Source organism: Phoca vitulina, unplaced genomic scaffold, assembly GCF_004348235.1.
Source record: "Phoca vitulina isolate PV1807 unplaced genomic scaffold, GSC_HSeal_1.0 scaffold41, whole genome shotgun sequence".
Classification (NCBI taxonomy): Eukaryota; Metazoa; Chordata; class Mammalia; order Carnivora; family Phocidae; genus Phoca; species Phoca vitulina.
In genome coordinates, this window is record NW_022589744.1 from 13817916 (window position 1) to 13837162 (window position 19247).

Consider the following 19247-nt stretch of genomic DNA (forward strand, 5'->3'; position numbering starts at 1 on the left):
ACTGCTTTCTCCCTCTGTAAAGGGAAGAGCTTTATCATATGCACTGCATGGTGACTTTCATAGAAATTACCTTTTAAAAGTATCGAACTGAAGTAAAGTCTCTATCATCAATTACCTGGTTTCAGAGTCATTGGGATATATGCCGCTGCCGATGGTTAAGACAACTGGGAACTTTGCAAGCATATACATTAGTTTGTAACTTTGACCAAGTCAACATAATTAATGCCACAAACCTCACATCGATGACAAAGTGACTGTACAGATTAAAGTTTATACTGAAAATGTAAAATGCCTAATTAAATACAAAGCTATAAGTAGTGCTGTAGGACATGAAACTTGTCTGTTTAGTCCAACACGGTCCTACCAAAAAGTCATCTATAGTACTGGTTGGGAAATAAGGCATCCAAGAACACATCAAGAAAAAAATGACTGCTCTCAGGGGTACCCAACCTCTCGCAAAGATTTATCCTTCCTTTCCCCAAGTCTTCAGGCGTGTGCTCGAGTGAACTAGGTGATGACAGAGTGAGCACCCAGGAGCATGAGGACACTGAGGCCAAGCTTCTCACCCCACCCCAAAGGCCGACAGACAGTAAATAAAGGATCCGAGGACTGTTGGCACCCCCTTGTTAACCACACAGGTCTTATACACTGTCCTTAGGGAGTCTTGCAGGAGATCACAAACACTTAAGTAGTACTTAAATGTTAGGATGGAAAACAGCACGTAATAAGGTATTAAGTAGACTGAATAGGTAATTTACCATACTGCAATTATGAAAAGATCCATCTCCCCAACTTTAAATTACGTTTAACTCCTGCCATCTAACTTGTGTAGGGACATAAATCACGGATTCTTTAAAATAACCTTCAATTGACACCTTAATTCCAAATTAGATTATCTACCTACCTGGTCCTTCAAACACCCCAAAGCCCTAAACAACAGAACTATTCTAAAAAGATTCTATATAAAAAATCCCTTTTAGGGACGCCTGGGTGGCTCAGTCAGTTAAGCGTCTGCCTTCGGCTCGGGTCATGATCCCAGAGTCCTGGGATTGAGCCCTGTGTCAGGCTCCTTGCTCAGCAGGGAGTCTGCTTCTCCCTCTGTCTGCCGCTCCCCCTGCTTGTGCTCACTTGCTCTCTCTGACAAATAAATAAAATCTTAAAAAAAAAAAATCCCTTTTAATACTAACACCCCTCCCCCATTTTTAAAGAGGACTGACCACTCTGAGTGGTGGTGTAATGCAGGGGATGACAGACACCTGGCTCATGATGCCGGGGGGCCTCTCCCCTACCTACACTCGGCGGACAGCAGAGCTCCCGCATCATGTCTCATAACTGTCGTGGACAAAAGCCATGAACCACAGAGGAGAAGCAGACAATGATGATGGGACCTTCCAGAGGGCCTCTCCACCATCTCCCCTGACTTGCACAGTGCTCTCAGGAGGATCTGCCCAGCCCCAACAATTTATACTTGTACATTTTTGTGAGGCTCTCTCCCCAATTTTAAGTACAAAATTGTGATTTTTTTACTGCAAGAACAGAAAAAAAAGTTTTCCTTTACTATGTGACTGTTCAAAGTTTCATGTCACTTTTTTTTTGTAAATCCAGATTTATTTGATGCAAAATAACGTATTAAAACCTTCTTTAACAGATTTGCATATTATGCTTACATTAAAAAAAGCTTTTCTCACGCTTATTTCAAAACTAGTCGCATACCATTTGTACATACCATTCCTTATTATCTCTGTTACATTTTATGTAAGATAAAACGTCTTTAAGGAAAAAGAAAAACGCTGCCATATAACCCAGCCATTCCATTCACGGGTATTAACCCAAGAGAAATAAAAACATGTCTACACAAAGACTTGTACATGAATGCTCACAGCAGTTTAATTCACAGTGGTCCCAAACTGGAAATAATCCACATGCTCGTGACAGGTAAATGGATAAATAAAATGTGGTCTATGTAGACAGTGGAAATAAAATAACTCAGCAATAAAAAGGAAAGACTGACGCTCCCAACAATGATCTCAAACACTTCATGCTGAGTGAGAGCCAGGCACAAGAGAATACACTGTATGATCCCATTAATATAAAATTCTGGGAAACGCAGACTCATCTGTAGTGACAAAAGGCAGATCCGTGGGAGGGAGGGAGGGCTGGGCTGCAAATAGACATGAAGAGTCTTCTCAGGGCAATGAAGTGCTCTGGATCTTAACTGTAACAGTGGCTTCACAGGGGTAAAAAAAAAAAATCTGTCATACACATCTCATCAAACTGTATACTTTAAATGGATACAGTATGCCATATGCAAGTATACCTCAGTCAAATTAGTTTTTTTAGGGGCGCCCAGGTGGCATCCGACTCCTGGTTTCGGCTCAGGTCATGATCTCAGGGTCCTGGGATGGAGCCCCATGTTGGGCTCTGAGCTTGGCGCGGAGTCTGTTTGGGATTCTCTCCCTCTCCCTCTGCCCCTACCCCCTCCCCCGCTCATGCACACACTCACACACATGTGCACACTGTCTAAAATAAATAAAATCTTTTTAAAAAAATAAAGTTAATTTTGTTTAAAAAACTACAAGAAAAGAAAACCTGAAAAGTTTATTGAAACAGGTAAGTGGAAATGAACGCATTCATTATGACTAAAGATATTTCAGTGTCACCACTGGTGTGTTAGATCGCTGTGGAGGCCCCACAAAGCCCTGGAGGGTGTCTGCTGGTGACAGCCATCGGCGCTGACACTCCCCAGGCACCTGCTGCGTGCCAGCCCCCCGACTGATGTCACTGAGCACCTCACCAAACCCTTCATTAGACCCTACCGGAGAGGCAGGTGTGACTGTGTCACTACCCCGACTCGGTGGCCCTTGGAGAAGACAGATAATTTGCTCAAGGCACAAGACGGCCAAAGTTTTAAAAATTAAGGCTGACTGATGAAGAATCTGTAAGAATGCATTTTGGAAAGAGTATTAAAAGACAAAGTAATCAAGCAAAGTTCAAGCTCCCTCTCAACCAGGGTGTCCCTGAACAGGGACTGTCTTCTCTCTCCTAACATAAAAGAATTTTATTTATTTTTAAAGATTTTATTTATTTATCTGACAGAGAGAGAGATGGCGAGAGCAGGAACACAAGCAAGGGGAGTGGGAGAGGGAGAAGCAGGCTCCCCGCTGAGCAGGGAGCCCGACTCGGGGCTCGATCCCAGGACCCTGGGATCACGACCTGAGCCAAGGCAGACGCTTAATGACTGAGCCATCCAGGCGCCCCTGTGTGAACTCACTTTCAAAAGTCTTTAACACATTTCGGGAACACAGATGTCTGATGCTCATCAGCTGCAAGGGGACACAAAGTTCAATCACTGCCCCGTGTCCAATAAACATGGAAGAAATGAAGACTATGCCGATCCACAAAGTGGAAAGCAGACGGGTTCCCACCTTAACTTTATTCTTAAGAAGCCTGCATCTGAACTTAGCAGAGAAATGAATCCAGATGAGTCATACGCTATCCACAGAAACCAGCCGCTTCTACCTACCATGTGAGGGGCCTGAGAACTCTGCTCATGCCTGAATCCCAAGTCCTGTAGAACACCCAGCTCCTAGCAGGTGTTCAATAAATACCTGTTGAATAAATTAGTTAAAAATGACCTGAGGAAGAAGCTGCTACAATCTCCCCATTCTGACTTATACAGGCACTAGACAAGATCTTAGAACAGTCGAAGCTCACCCCACCAACAGTGAGAGAGACAGAAAAGTATTTAAATGTTCTATAAAAAAGCCAATGATTAAAAAACAATGAGGGGCGCCTGGCTGGCCCTGTTGGTGAAGCATGCAACTCTTGATCTCGGGGTCGTGAGTTTGAGCCCCACATCGGAGGTAGAGCCTACTTTCAAAAAAACAAAAACAAAAAACCAATTCAATGTTGGGAAGGTAAACTAATATAATCATACACTAGTGAGATGTCAATGTGTATATGACAGTTTTTGGAAAGCCATCTGACAGTACCTATGAGGAGACTAAAAATAAAAAGCTAAACTCACTGACCCAGTGATATGACTCGCTGGAATCTAGCCTAAGAAAATAATCAGAAATGTGGACAATGTTTTACCCACAATGTCACAGAGTTATCTGTTGTAAGAACAAAGTGGAAACTTCTAAATAACCAACAAGAGAGGTTAATTAATTAAAGGGTAGTACATACACACATGCTGTGTTTGGCAGAGCCCGGCCACCATGGGGCCTGCGCAGCCCTGCACGTCTCGCTGTCACATTTGGTTGGTCAAGGAGACCACACAGCACAACTCGCTGGCTCCCGGGGGCGGGGGTCCGGCTTGTCTGCTGCTTGCTACAAAAGGTGCTTGGTCCTTGGCTCCTCAAGTGCAGACTGCCCCAATTCCAGCGTGGCCATCATCAGGGCCCTCATGTCCCCCCATGGGACCTGGGTCGGGGAGGCGGCACTCCCGGGGCTGTCCTGCTGTGTGCTGTGTTCCGTGCCATCAACTGTCTCGCTACCTTGCTTCCGGCCCCTGTGAAGCTGCAGCGAGCCAGCCAGCCTGCCTGTCCTCCCCTCTGGAGTCTTGCTGTCCGCTGTGAGCATGGGCCCTGCCCTGACAGATGCCACTAAAAAACTGTCCATATACATATTTTAATGGCAGAGAAAAATACGTTTTCTTTTTTCTTTTCTTTTTCTTTTTTTTTTTTAGGAAGCTACAAAACATTCTATGTAACAACTGGAACTCATTTTTAGGTTTATTTTTTAATCCTATATTTCCCCAAAAGGACTTAGGTGGGTCGACATGCGGGAATATGCACAGAATTAAAAAACTGCAAGCAAATGACACCAAAATGTACACAGTAACAGGTCTGTGGGACTTCATTACACTCTTCCCTCTACTTTTTGTACATTGTTGAATTTCTCCATTAATAATAATTTTTCAAAGTCTGCCCAAGTGGAGAAGGAAGAAGGACACATACAATTACAGCTAATGTAGCAGGCCGCCTAAAGCGGCTGAGTTTCAGACTAACCCCCAAGAGCCCCGAGGAGAGAGAAAGCTGCGGGAAGACCCTTCTGGCAAGGTGACTGGGCCTCAGTTCTCCCGCAGCCTCCTGGGCCTGGCAAGCCAGTCCCGAGGGGGACAGGGGAAGGACCCTTTTAGGCCACATCCCCTGCCGGACAGACTGGAGTTCTTCGATGGCATCAGTCCAGGGGCTGCCTAGCAACAGAGCGACACAAAGGGAAGGTGTCTCTGAAAGGAACAGAACTAAAACCACACAGACACTTGGGGAACCTGAGGTGGGGAGGCAGCTAAACTTGGTAACTGTAACAAGGGAGTAAACAAACCCAAGCTTGGTCTGTGTTTCTTTGGATTTTCTTCTTCTTCTTTGATCTGCTGAGCCTCTTAAAAACCTCTGCTTGAAAGCTCAAAACCCTCTAAGGGGAATTCTAAATGGCCTAAAGCAAAACCACATCCATTAGAGGGTTACAGTTGGAGATGCAGTGAACACTCAGCCAGCACTCCCTACGATCCTGGACACACAACTCCTCACATCATCATTTCACACAACCAACGTGGGAAATGACAAGCTCCACCTCTGGCGCACTAGCCCAAGCCAGGGCCCGGCCACATGGCCCCCGGGGGGGGGGGGGGGCAGTGTGAAGTTCCTGAGGAAGGGGCTCTTCTACACCTGAGCGCCTCAAATTCGGGAACTTTGAAAATGTGTGTGTGTGTGTGTATTCATTCATTTGTTCCCGGATCCTACCCTGGAGGATCCCAATTCAGTAGGTATAGCTAGAGTAGGGCCCCAGGAAAAACTGATTTTTTTTTTAAGATTTTATTTATTTTTGACAGAGAGAGAGAGAGAGAGCACAAGCAGGGGCAGCGGCAGGCAGAGGCAGAGGGAGAAGCAGGCTTCCCGCCCAGCAGGGAGCCCGATGCGGGGCTCGATCCCAGGACCCTGAGATCATGACCTGAGCCGAAGGCAGATGCTCAACCATCTGACATCCAGGTGCCCCAAAAAACTGATTTCTTAAAAAAAAACTCACCCGGGATGATTCTGCAGATTAGCCAGGTATGGGAACCACCATGCTAATCCCAATTTACTAGATTACAAACTTCAGATAGCTTAAACAAACCACTTCTGTATGTTTATCTTCCTAGGACACTTGACTACTCCCAACTATAAAAGGTCTCCAGCTGGGGGTGCCTGGCTGGCTCAGTCGGAGGAGCGTGCAACTCTTGATCTCAGGGTCATGAGTTCGAGCCCCACATTGGGTTGGGTATAGAGATTACTTAAAAAAATAAACAAAACTTAAAAAAAAAAAAGGTGTCCATCTGGAACATGGTTATTTTTACAAGTTTGGATGTCTAAAAGCCAAAAATTCAGGAAATATTTAATCCATTTTTTTAGACCACTGATGTTTCAACCCTGGTCTCTTCTCCAAATAGTTAGGATTTTACAGTTTAACAAAGAATGCAGCGACATTGTACTAGTTTAAATGCTTCTCCTAAGACAAACAAAAATCCCACTATCCCACGACTGTATGACTTTTAAACAGAACTAAAAAGTAATTCTACACACAAAGCACCACGTGCCTACCTTTTAAAAGTTATACAGATACCAAATAAGTCTGATGACATCACTTCTTAAAATCAAACCCATCCCAATACAAGCATTATTGGGCCATCATCATTTTCCTGACTGTCAAGGAGACCAGAGGCTATCCTACTTTTCTCGGCACCTTCCATGCTCACCTGTGAAACTCAGGTAGCCGCACTCACCCATTCTCCCTCCCCTGCCGCCCTGTCCATGGTCCACAGTTCTGTTCTGGGGCGGGGTTTGCCTTGAATCCTTATAAAGGTGACTGAGGTTATCTCTGCACATACAAATGTGAACTGATAAAATACATATTTAATAAACAGGATACGTAACAAGCAACCTGTTTTTTCACTCAGCATCACATGGCCATTTTTTTTTTACTATTTTATTTATTTATTTTGACACGGAGAGAGAGACAGCGAGAGAGACACAGCGAGAGAGGAAACACAAGCAGGGGGAGTGGGAGAGGGAGAAGGAGGCTTCCCACTGAGCAGGGAGCCAATGCGGGGCTCGATCCCAGGACCCCAGGACCATGACCCTAGCTGAAGGCAGACGCTCAACGACTGAGCCACCAGGTGCCCCAACACATGGCCATTTTTTAAAGAGGAGCCTGATATTCTGTAACACAAACATATGACAGCGTGCTGAAGCATCTCCTTCCTGATGGGACAGTTAGCACTTCCCAGGTTCTGACTCCCAGAGCCACACTGTGGCTCACGTCCATGCTCACATGTCAAACCGTCCTGAGAGTCCCATTTACTCCAAGTGCCACCAAGTCTCACGGGGACTGTTTCCTTCAGTCCCACTGCTCCAGGCTGAAATCAGGTGAGGTGACCTTGGGGATAATACAGAGAAGGAAAATCGTGCAAACGTCCTAGGGCCTATAAAAACCCCTTTAAAAATCAAAACTGACTTCTAATTATGTACTTTTCTCCAGCAATTGAGTTTTTAATATAAAGATATGTTATTTTTATAATTTTTTAAAGTAGAAGTTTAAATTCCTCTTAGTAGAGTGCTATAAATACATTTATGTGTTTAAGAAAATGGGAGCTTAAGAAAGAACAGTAATATTTAGCCAAAAATTCGGTTTTGTATCCCTGAAATCTATTGGGGGTGGAAATTAAACCAAATGAGCCCTTACCATGAGTCTGTGGAAGAGAAATAGCACCTAGCCTGCTTCCTCCACACAAGGAGATGTCCATCGTGTGACTCGAGGAAAAGGCAGAGGTCTGGGAAAATAATTCCCAAATCATGTCATGCCAACATCTCCATCTAGAATAGTGAACTCCTTTTTCCTATCGAGCACCATTGTTCAGGGATGCTTCCATTACCTGAAACCAGGAAAAATTCTCCTCACTCTCAAAGAAAGTACAGAAACATTCCTAAGAACTGGGAGCAATAACACAGCCTCCCGACTGAAGACGTTCTTTGTTCTGGTAATCTGATGACAAACAGGGCTGCTGAGGAGCAGAAACAGGATGGACGGGTCAAAGTTTGCTGCTGCTTTGCGCACACTCTCCTCTACCTTTGAATTAGGAATGCTCTCTAGAGCCAGAAATGCTTACCACGACGAGACAGTCTGTACCAGTCCTGTAATCCTTACTGTCCGCATGGAAGGACGAAACTGCCCAGGGACAAGAGCACTAGGGTGGATGTGGGTGGCAGAACAACGGCCCCAAAGATGTCCACATCCTAATCCCTGGAACGAGTGGATCTGCTCAATTACGTGGCAAAGAGGAACTGATGCAGATGGAACGAAAGTGGTTAATCAGCTGCCCCGGAGGTGGGGAGATTTCCTGGGTCATCTGGCGGGTCCCATGGAATCACCAGTGTTTCATATGGAGGAGGAGGAGGCAGGAGACTCAGTGTCAGAGTGATGAGACATGAGACAGGGTTTAGCAGTAATTGCCGGCTTTGAAGATGGGAGGAAGGGGTCAGGAGCCACGGGACACAGGCAGCCTCCAGAAGGTGAAAAGGGCAAGGAAAGAATCTCTCCAGGAGGCTCCAGAGGGATCCAGCCCTGCTGACACCTTGGTTTTAGCCTAGTGAGACCATTCCAGACTTGTGACCCCTGGAACAACAACATAATAAATTTGTATTGTTTAAAGCCAATAAATTTGTGATCATTTGAACAGTAGCCACAGGAAGAGAATACAGTGCAGCTACTCCTTCCGTCTCTCTTTGGTACTGAGGGCGTATGTTAAGTCAGAGCCGCTTCCTACCATTTCCTTTCCTGATTTGTTAATCATAAAAAAAAAATCAACAACCTATGTCTCATCCTTATCAGACATTTGTCAAACACCTTAACACTTCCCAGAAGAAAGTGAGCTCACACCACAAATCACCTCACTGTGGAATATATCAGCCCCTCTTTTTTTTTTTTTAAGATTTTATTTATTTATTTGACAGAGAGAGACACAGCGAGAGAGGGAACACAAGCAGGGGGAGTGGGAGAGGGAGAAGCAGACTTCCTGCCGAGCAGAGAGCCCGATGCGGGGCCCAACCCCAGGACCCCGGGATCATGACCTGAGCTGAAGGCAGCTGCTTAACGACTGAGCCACCCAGGTGCCCCTATATCAGCCCCTCTTAAAGAATTTCTCTGCCACACGCATCTTTCAAGAAGAAAATAATCCTATTTTTCGTCTAAATGTTCCTTTTTTAAGATTTGTACTGACTCTCTGAATGCACAGAGAGCAGCAACTTAGTAGTGAGGAGCTTCCCACACTGGTTACCGCCAGGACCAGTGGTGGCAGGAACCGAGCCCCCAGATGAAGCCCAGAACAACCCAAGAACGAAATGGGACACCTTACGTGTGCGGTAAAAGGGCTACATTCGAGTTGCAACTGCAACTCACAGGCAGACACGAGCAACGTCCATGGCCACCATGTTCCTGTCAAACACAGACGGGGAGAGGGAGGACGGCCTGAGCGGTTCCTTCCACAAACTCCTACGAAGAGCCTACAAAGTACCGGGCCCGGTGCCCCTCCAAAGCTGGAGGAGACCAGGCACGCGCAGTAAACATGACTGGTAGCAGGTGACAAGCCACGGGGGGTGAGCCTGGGGAGGGGCGTGCAGGAGGTCTAATGAGCTGGGCAACCTGGGCAGGTCTCCCCCGGGGGAATGGGAACTGGGGCCAAAGCCCGTGGGCAAGGGCATTAACCATGAGGACGTCAGGGCAGAAGGTGTCCCGAGCCCAGGGAACAGCCAGAGAAAGGCCCCAGTGGGGGACAGAGTGGGGTGCCTCCCAGCGAGTGGCTGAGCAGGAAGCCTGGAGATCTGTGAGGGGTCGGACCTCGGGGGGGGGAGGGGGGCTCTCTGAGGTCAGCAGACGCAGAGGAGCCCCCCTGTGCACACCACGGACACAGCTGGAGGGTGTGTTTTCTAGAGTTAGACCACAAAGCCTAGGGTGGAATCCCTATTTCTGTTGGGTTATTATAAATCCAGGAAATAATCTTCCAATTATAATCCTAAGAATCTTTTCAGAATTTCATTTCCTCCATGCTTTGTCTGGACACAGAGGGAAATCACTAAGGTCTTTATCAAGTTACTGAACAGAGTGAAGGAGGCCCCCCTTGCACATCAGGACAAGTCATGGAGAGAAGGGAGAATGGCCTGGGGAGGAAGCATGCCTGACAAGGCCACCACAACCCCTGGAGGCCGGACTCCCAGGAGACCGCCCAGGACACCATGGAGCTGTGCGCCAATCCATCACTGTCGCGTACGGCCCTGCCACAAGAGTGAGGGGCCCCAGGTGGAAGCTAGGAGGCGCGCCCCAGGCCCCCTGGTATCCTGAACCACAGTCCCCCTGCAGGAGCTTCCACATGTGGCCCGCAAGAGCCACTGCACGAAACCTGGTTTCAGAACTCCTCCAAACACAGCAATAAATCGGCGTCCTCACTGCACGAAGCTTAGGAATCTAGGCCTCCAAGTCTGTTTCTGAAGCTGCAGAGCTGAAGTCCTGAATCAGAATCCTCGGTGACCCCACCAGGGACTGTCATCCTGATGAGGCCCGGTGCAAAAACGAGCCTCTCCTCTGACCGCAGACAAGGCTGCAAGGTCAGTGCTGGGCAGGAAGACGCTGGAAGATACTCTGTCATTCCCTGGAAGAAACACTACTCGTCCGCAGTGCTCTCCCATGTCACTGCTGAATTTCGTTTTCCAATAGCCTGTTGTTACGTGTCACCATAAAGGGTGAAAAGGCGAGCAGTGGCAGGACAAGGCCCCTGCGAGTGGCTGAGGTCTGCAAGGGGCAGGATTACCAACCTTAACCTTTACCTGCTTACCCGGATTTCTCAAGAGATTCCGGTTGCCCAACCGCCATGTGAGCTCTGCTCCAGGGGATCCTCGGAGGTCAGGCTGGGACACTCCCGTTGGCACCACACCAAGCCCGGTCCACCAGAAGCCCTGGGAGGGAACACTGGCCTCCAAGCCAACACTACCCAACAGATGAAGGAGGAAGAACGGTCTCTCCTGTGCAATCCTACAAACTCCTCAGATTTCCACCCTAAAACTAACAAGGGGCTCTTTCCATCCAAATCTGCTTCATAACCCCTAACATGGGTTTTAACCACAACACTACCCAAACTCTACCAGGACACAGAACTCTGCACCCCCCAATTCCAGGAGAAAAGACAGAAAGTTTAGAAAGCTTCTGAAAAGCATATAAGATACAGAAAAGGAGAAAAGGGATCTGAAACAACGGGCAATAAGGAGCAGGTGGTACAGCAGAAGCGACTTGGCGTCTGCGAATATGGTTTCCAGTGGCGGGCCAGCCCTGAGTGGCCCAGGGCGCCCCGCACACCCAGCGCCCCCCGACACCGTTCCTCACCTGTGCACAGACGGGGCTGCCGTGAGGGCAGAGCAAGCTGCCGACCACTGCTGTGCTCTGGAACGCTCTCATCACATCTGACCCCAGAGTCAGGTGTGCTCCCCCAAAGCAGCTCTCACCCAAAAACAAAGTGAAAACTGGATCACCCCAGGTGCCCACGGCATTTGCCCACATCTCATCAGAGCACCTGTCACATACTCTTGCAATTTTTCAACATGTCAACTCCCCTACACTATGAGCTTCCTGAAAGCAGGCCTGTATCTTAAAATTCAAGCAAACACCCTGACACCAAGAAGATAATGAAAACGAGGTTGAGCAGGCAGATGGATGGGTCGCTGGAAAACAGTTCAGACGGCAAAGAAGAGAATGGAATCAGCTGTTCCTTCAAGCCTGGATAACCGGGGTGATAGGTAATGGTAATAAAAGTTTAAAAAAAAAAAAGAAAGAGGGTGCCTGGGTGGCTCAGTTGGTTAAGCGACTGCCTTCGGCTCAGGTCATGATCCTGGAGTCACTGGATCGAGTCCCGCATCGGGCTCCCTGCTCGGCAGGGGGTCTGCTTCTCTCTCTGACCCTAACCCCTCTCATGCTCTCTGTCTCTCATTCTCTCTCTCTCAAATAAATAAATAAAATCTTTAAAAAAAAAAAAAAGAAAGAAAGAAAGAAAAGGGAAGTCTTGGGGGAGGACTGGAACGGAGAGGCAGGAGAACACCTTCAGATGGGCAGAATTTGAGATGGCGACAGAAGGTCAAGGGGAACATCCAGGCAGTTGAAAATGCAAACCTACAGCTAGAACTCCAAACATCCTCTTCACTTCCGTCAGCAGGACTGCCGGAAGCCGTGTGTGGAGCAGCGCAGAGCTTCAAGGACCTTAGGCTAATAGGTGCCCACACTCACGTGGTCGGGCAGCTGCCGGCTGTAACAGCCCCAGACAGAACGAACATGAGCCTGGTCCTGCTGGAGCTTCACAGCGCGCCGGCATGAGTACTGTAATTCAATACTGGCTCGGAAGAGTTTTCAAAATGTTTATTAAAAAGAGTCTGCAGGGGCGCCTGGGTGGCTCTGTCGGTGGAGCATGTGACTCTTGATCTTGGGGTTGTGAGTCTGAGCCCCACGCTGGGCATAGCACTCACTTAAAAAAAATTATAACAAGAGTCTATAAAGACGTACAGTATCCCCGAATTAAAGCAAGTCTCCCCATTCCACATTACCTTCTAGCTGCTGCCCTCTCTGCCCACCAACAGTCCATTCATCTGAAAGAGTAATATGTACGCCTGCCTGCAAGGCCTCCTTTTCGGACATGGCTCTGCCCAGCCCTTTAATGGGGGGCAAGACGCCATGCCCAGGACAGCACCCTTAGCCCTCTTCTTGGTCAGCATAAGATCTCCTCACTTCCCTGGGCTCCACTCCCACTCATGTGCTGCTAATAAGTTCTTGGGTTCTAGCGACAAATCCAACTGTCTAAATGGACCTCTCTCAAGGGATGGTCTCTAACCTCCCCCCCGCCCCGAGCTCCACTCACTGTGTCCAAAACTAAGCACCTGCATTTAACTGGAGACCCTCCCCAAGCAGTCACCTGAGACAGCAACCTGGCATCATCTGGAACCCTGCTGATCTCCCACAATGCTATGTCTCTCCCAAACCCTGGTAACCAATCCCATGCTTTTAGGTCCTTGACGTGTCTTGTAGTTACTGCCCCCTTTGGCCCACTCCTACTGCCTCCATCAGGCCCTCCTCCCCCAGCCCACCAGGATGGTTGCAAAGGCTCCCTGAGGGTCTCCCCACGGCCCACGGGAACCACAGCAGACAGTGGGATCTTTCTAAAACGCAAAATAACCATCATGAAATACCCCAGTTCAACCCCCTAGGCTCCTCGTGGCAGAGACCAGTCCTTGGTGACACAGAGAAGCCCTCCATGACTCTGTCCTCCTCCCTAGAGCCTGTCTCTGGCCTCCTAGTCTCCAGGCACAGAGAACCACTCAGCTCCCCAGGGGCCAGGTCCCCTTCCCTGCTGGCCCCGGCTCGCTCCCTCTGCTTGAAATGTACTGCTCCACCATATTCACCTAGTTAGCACCACTCAGCTTCCAAACTCCAGTTCTAGCAACTGTCCTCTGTCCAATCCGGCTCCACCCCAACTCCAGGCAGGACTATTCCCCCTGCTTACCTAGGGTTTTCACATACACACCTGCCACATCCACTCTGACCCTCTCCCTCACAGCCTGCCGCCACCCTGTCCTCTAGGCTCAAAGCATCCCTGACAACAGGGGCCGCGTGGTGCAGAGTGGCGGCGGACGCCTGTTGACCCCACAGACACCCCGCCTGCCGACACCAAGCCCACAGCAGCGCTACTGAAGATGAACGGGTTTTTAATAACATCACACCAATTCCATCATCCACACCCAACGGTAATAATTACAATGTGGACTGTAACAATGCCAGAGAAAGGCACTCTTCTGAAAGAGAAACCTTGAAGACTCAAAAAAGAAAAAAAAAAGTGAAAAACAGGAAAAGACTCAGATAAGGAAGGTCATGTCCTGACCCTTGTTACGGGAGCCAGGCGGCACAGAAAGCACCGCATAACCACCTCACCGTCACAAAAACAGAGACACATTGTCACACCGTCCTGGATAACGAAGAGTAACAAAAATCCCCTACACAGCCTTCAACCCATCTTACATTTTTTTAGTCAATGCAAAGAGAGAGGCAAAACAACATTACCAGCAGTTTCAGAGGATGTGGGATTCACTTCTTGAACGTTTCTAAATAATTTTCCACCTCCTCCATGCCTCTATTATTGCAACTGAAACTAAGCAACAATAATTAGAGAGACAATCAAGAAGCAGTGTGGCAACAAAGCCAACGGACAGGTTCAGGCAAAGTACTCTTCTTCAGGAGCCCACTGTCCAAGCCTTTCATGTGGGAGGGTGAGCAGGAAAGGAGCGGACAGGCCTTTGGGGGGGGGTGGGGGGTGGACTCCAAGATGAAGCTCCAACCTACGCCTCACTGTCCAGAGAGACACACACACACACACACACACGCCTCCTCCCCGGCCGAGTGACCTACATGTGTGCTCTCAACCTTGAAACCAGAAGGCACTCTCCTTCCAGTTCTTTCTATAGAACTACCTGATCTTGAATGCATGAAACACATAAGAAATCATCTATTTGGCAAGACTTTTTGATTGGTATGTGGGACATTTAGAAAGGAGCAGGCATGAGCCTTAAGATCCCATAGACTGACCCATTTATCAGTATAACCCAGACCAGCAAGAGCTACCTAACTCACAATTTCTCCTCTAAAGGAAACATTTGTATTTGGCCAGAAGTCAATATATGGGTTGAGAGATCATCAATCTTTAATCGAAAAATTAAAGAGACATAAACAGGTGACTACTACAATTGGTCAAAATCTCACTCCAACCCCAATCAGACTGAATATGTATTTTCCCCATGCTGAAAATATCAGAGTGAGAAAAACAGTCACTTGATTTGTTCGAGGCCATAAAAAAAAGAGTTAATCTCAGTCAAGTAAATAAAGAAACCAACATCCCACATGAACAGGCAGGTTCATAATACACAAATACGCAAAAGAAATTTTTTTCAACCTAGCTGGTGATCAATAGATTTAATGAGGTGCCATTTTGTAACCATTAGGTTGGTTTAAAAAAAAAAAAAGCTTTCAAATGCAAATCCTCACCAGTGGCATAGCCACAGTGATACTCAAGTGTGTCACCCCATACACGGCTAGGAACAGGGTAAATTGGTACAGCCCTTTTGGAAAGCAAATTGGCACCATGCATCAAGAATTCTAAAAATGTTTATCCCCTCTGACATGTTAATATCACCCCTGAAACTCTACCTTAAAGACCACAAAATGTATAATCATGGTAACCTTATGTTCCAGATTTTCTAAGAAAACCCTGACTTCATAATTGTATTCTTTTCCATAAAAACAAATCACTAAGTGTACAACTAAATTCAAGAACAATGAAAGACACCAATATCACTGAAGAACAAGGAAAATTGGTTTGGCATCCGGTCAAACATGTACAGAAGAGTGTTCTTGTTTCTGTTTGGGATGGAAAGCTGAAGACAAAAACTCACTCACTGAATATTAACTTTTGCCACATGGAACCTGGTTCAGTCTATTATTCCCTCAACAGCTGCTGAGCTGCTTCTATTGGGTACCAGGCCCCATGCTTGTTCTGGAAGCACAAAGATGAAACGGCCCATCTCCCCCACACGCAGTGGGCTCCCACTCACCATCCCACAGCAGCAACCGTGCCCGCCGCCGCCCAAGCCTCATTTCATCTTCGGATGGTGGAAGTCGTGCCCTGGCTAAGATAACATCTCCATGCCTTCACCGAGAAGCATACTTCTTACAGGGCCAATTCTCCCTCGTGTCCAGACTAGGGATAAGTCTGAAGCTCATAAAGAGCGAGAGGAGTGGAAGCTGTGTTTGAGAAGTAAAGGCCATAAGTGGCACTGTAGGTTCAGAGACCTTAAGAACCTACGCTCAGAAATTTGATGATCTTGTCAGAGTTGTGATGCAGAATCATCACCACTAACACTCCCAATGTCACTACCGATGGCCCTGCCCATCTCTACCTCACAGCCTGTCTGTCCTGAGAGAGGTGGACGACACATGCGCACCCTCTGGAGCAGCAATTCCTGGGGTCAGAACCTTTTGAGAAGCGAGCTAAGGAACCTCCCAATATGCACATTCACAAAAGCTTCCCCGTACAACTTCAGAAGGGCTCCAGAGACCCATGACGAGGCAGTCTACAGGTTAAAAGTATCTGCTCAAGTTCAGAAGTCACCAAGGGGAGTGGTCACGGAGTCTTTTCTTGGGCAAGGTACCCTATGAAGGCAAAAATACCTCTTCCTTCTGCAAAAAGAACTGGGAAGTCCAGGAAGAATGGTGACCTAAGAAGATTATATGAGTCTTTAAAAAAAAAAAAAAGTCCCAATTATTTCATAGCGTTTAGAAAGACACTGGGGGGACAAAGATCCACCAGCCACAAGCAATAGGAACATCTCTCTTCAAATGTCAATTTAGCTTCTAGAAAATCACTAATTCCACATTTTTCAAAGATAATTCAGCTTGAAAAGGACTTGTGTCGCAGTCCAGTATGTCACACCACACAGGCGGTGCGAAGCATGCTGTACCTTTCTAGGGGATTAAGAACCTCTGATTTAACAATTTGGTATTACAGGGAGTGTCTACAGGAGGAAGGGCTTCCGAATTCAATGGTGCAGTCACCGGATCAACGGAACACCAAAGAGTCTGCGGTCAAGAAAGGCTGTTGTGATGGTTTTTGAAATTCTCTGTAATGGAATAGGAAAACTCTAAAACTCATCCTCTTTCTTTAGCATATTATAAATGAGCTCTGTTCCAAAAGTTTTTTAGGCCAAAATGGCAGCTAGGAAATCATAATCATCTCCCCAAAGACACAGGGTTCAGAACAGTGGTAGTGTCCTAGGCTACCCACGGCAGAACAGAGGTTCTAGCTTCTGAGGGAGCGTCTGGGCAGGCATTCCATGTGCTGGAGTCCGTAGCACACAGCTGCTTCTGAAATGTGTTATATGAATAGCTGTCTTATCCCTCGAGGTAGATTCACTGTAAAACCTAATGGACAACTCTAGAGACCAAGGGAAACCCTAAAGAACTGAGAAACTTATTCTTCATATGACCATCTTAAGCTATTAGGTACTTTTTGTGTGGTGAACGCTATGAGTAGGGAACCTTTTTTAATTCAACCTTCTTAGTTCCTCCAAAATACAAAGAAGATGACCTTTTTAGCTGTATAAGGGGGAAGAATAAACTTCTTTCTCATGTTTACGTGTGGTCAGCAGAATATCTGCCCCCAAAGATGTCCATGACCTAATCTCCAGAACTCTACGTTACCCTATGTGGCCAAAGCGGGATTACCCTGCAGAGCTAAGGTTGTTTCGCTGGATCATCCTGGTGGGTCCAATGTAATCACAAGGGTCCTAATAAGAAGAAGCAGAGGTCAGAGAGAAAGAGAAGGGGGATCCTGCTGGCTTTGAAGATGGAAGGTGGCCCAGCCACAGAATTAACATGGCCTCTAGAAGGTGAAAAAGGCAAGGAAATGGATACTCCCCTAAAACCCCCAAAAGTAACACAGCCCTGCAAACACCTTAAGCCCAGTTAGACCACATTTGGACTCCTGACCTCCAAAACTATACGATCATAAATTTATATGCTGTTTTGAGCCACCGAGTTTGTGCTAATCTGTTACAGCTGCCTTAGGACACGAATGCACCCGCTTCTATTTACCCCTTCCAAGTACAAATTCATGTCGTGCCTGTTGGCAAAGCAGTCACTGTATTAAAAGCAACCAGACCAAGAGCTTCCTGCCTCGCCTGGTGGGTACAAACACTAGCAGAGAGCAAGAAGAAAGTGTGGCAGGACCCTGGGGTCGACAGATTAAATGGCAAGAGGAGATAGACCAAAGAGCAGGCAAAGCTGGATGAGGCTTCTCCTGGGCAGAAAGCGAGGTAGGGAGGGGATGAAAACCCTCTGGGACCAGCCCGGAGGTGTTTTATTTTGTTGTTGTTGGTTTTTTTTCAATTACAAAAGGAAAGCACATAGGCTTTTACTTGGCAGGTAACTAGGGAACAGCTGAGGGTGGCCGTCCCTAAGGCGCTCTGCACTTCAGGCTGCCAGTGGGTCTTGAGGGCAGCTGCACACTCCCCGGCGCGCGGCTCAGGGTCAAGTTGCAGGTCACAAAGCCACCTCTTCCCCGTCCACAGCTCCACAATGACTTACTTGTGCATGAAAAGAAGAAATAAGACCTGCCTCAGTGAATACGCCAGGAACGGGTCCACGAAGCCACACGAGCACGTTAAACTCTGCTGTAGCCTAGACTGCCACCAACCCACAGAAGTTCACCCCTTGTTCGAGCTGCCATTCTCAAATTCCTCATGAATACAATGTTAATAAATTAACTAAAAGCATTTCAAAATAACCTCTGGCGAGCCCTGCAGTTTTGAGCGCTTGGAGGGAGGAATGTCCTGGCTGACGGGCACCAGTTTTGGGGATAAGGTTAGCAGGAAGCGGGGTTCGGGAACTGTCAAGTGGGACGCTGTGCGAGGTGATGAGCACCCGCGGGAACGCAAACTTGGGTGTCCCCGACGCGCGGCCGGGCGGTGGCGGGGGGGGGACCGGAACCGCTCGCCGGGGAGACGGCGGCCGGCAGCGGGGCCAGCGCCCGCCCGACGGCGCCCGGGTCCCCACAGCTCAGCCGCCGCCCCGCCGCCGGGGAAGCCCGTGCGCTTCGGGGTGGCCCGCCGTGCGTGCTCCTCGCTCACAAACAAAGACGCGGACCCGGCACACAACTTGCAGACCCCACCGAGGCCCGAAACTAGGGGGCCGCGGACGGAGCCGCAGGGCGCTCTGGCGGCACCGCGCGACCCCCGGCCCCCGCCCCGTCCGGCCCCCGGTCCGCGGCCCCGGTCCCCGCCGCCCCCGGCCCCGGCCCCCGGCCCTAGCCGGCCGCCCTGGTTTCGCGTCCCGCACCGCCGGCCCCGCGAAGCGCCAGCCGCCCGAGCCGCCTCAGGCGCCCGGGCGGACACGGCAGGAAGCGCGGGAGGGGGCGCCCGCACCGCCCCGCCGCGGGCCGTACTGACCGTAGCTGTCGTCCTCCTCCATGGTGCCGGCGCCGGGCTGTGCGCCGGGTCCCGCCGCTCGCCCCTCGCGTCCCGCCGCCTCTGGCCCCGCGCGTCTCCGCCCGGCTCGGAGCCCCGCCCCCGGCCCGCGCCGCCGCTGCCGCCGCCGGCCCCTCGCCACCCGCGGGGCGCCCCGCCCGCCGCCCG

The 19247-nt window shown here is 48.7% G+C and overlaps 1 protein-coding gene across 1 annotated transcript in view; it reads right to left on the reverse strand.

Moving 5' to 3' along the window:
* CYTH1 (cytohesin 1) overlaps positions 1-19149 on the reverse strand; it is a 78556-nt gene extending 59407 nt beyond the window's left edge. Inside the window, exon 1 of the mRNA XM_032429404.1 lies at positions 19062-19149. Coding sequence (XP_032285295.1) covers positions 19062-19083 — 22 coding nt within the window. The 5' untranslated portion in view covers positions 19084-19149. The remainder of the gene's footprint in view (positions 1-19061) is intronic.
* Between the last annotated feature and the right edge of the window lie 98 nt (positions 19150-19247).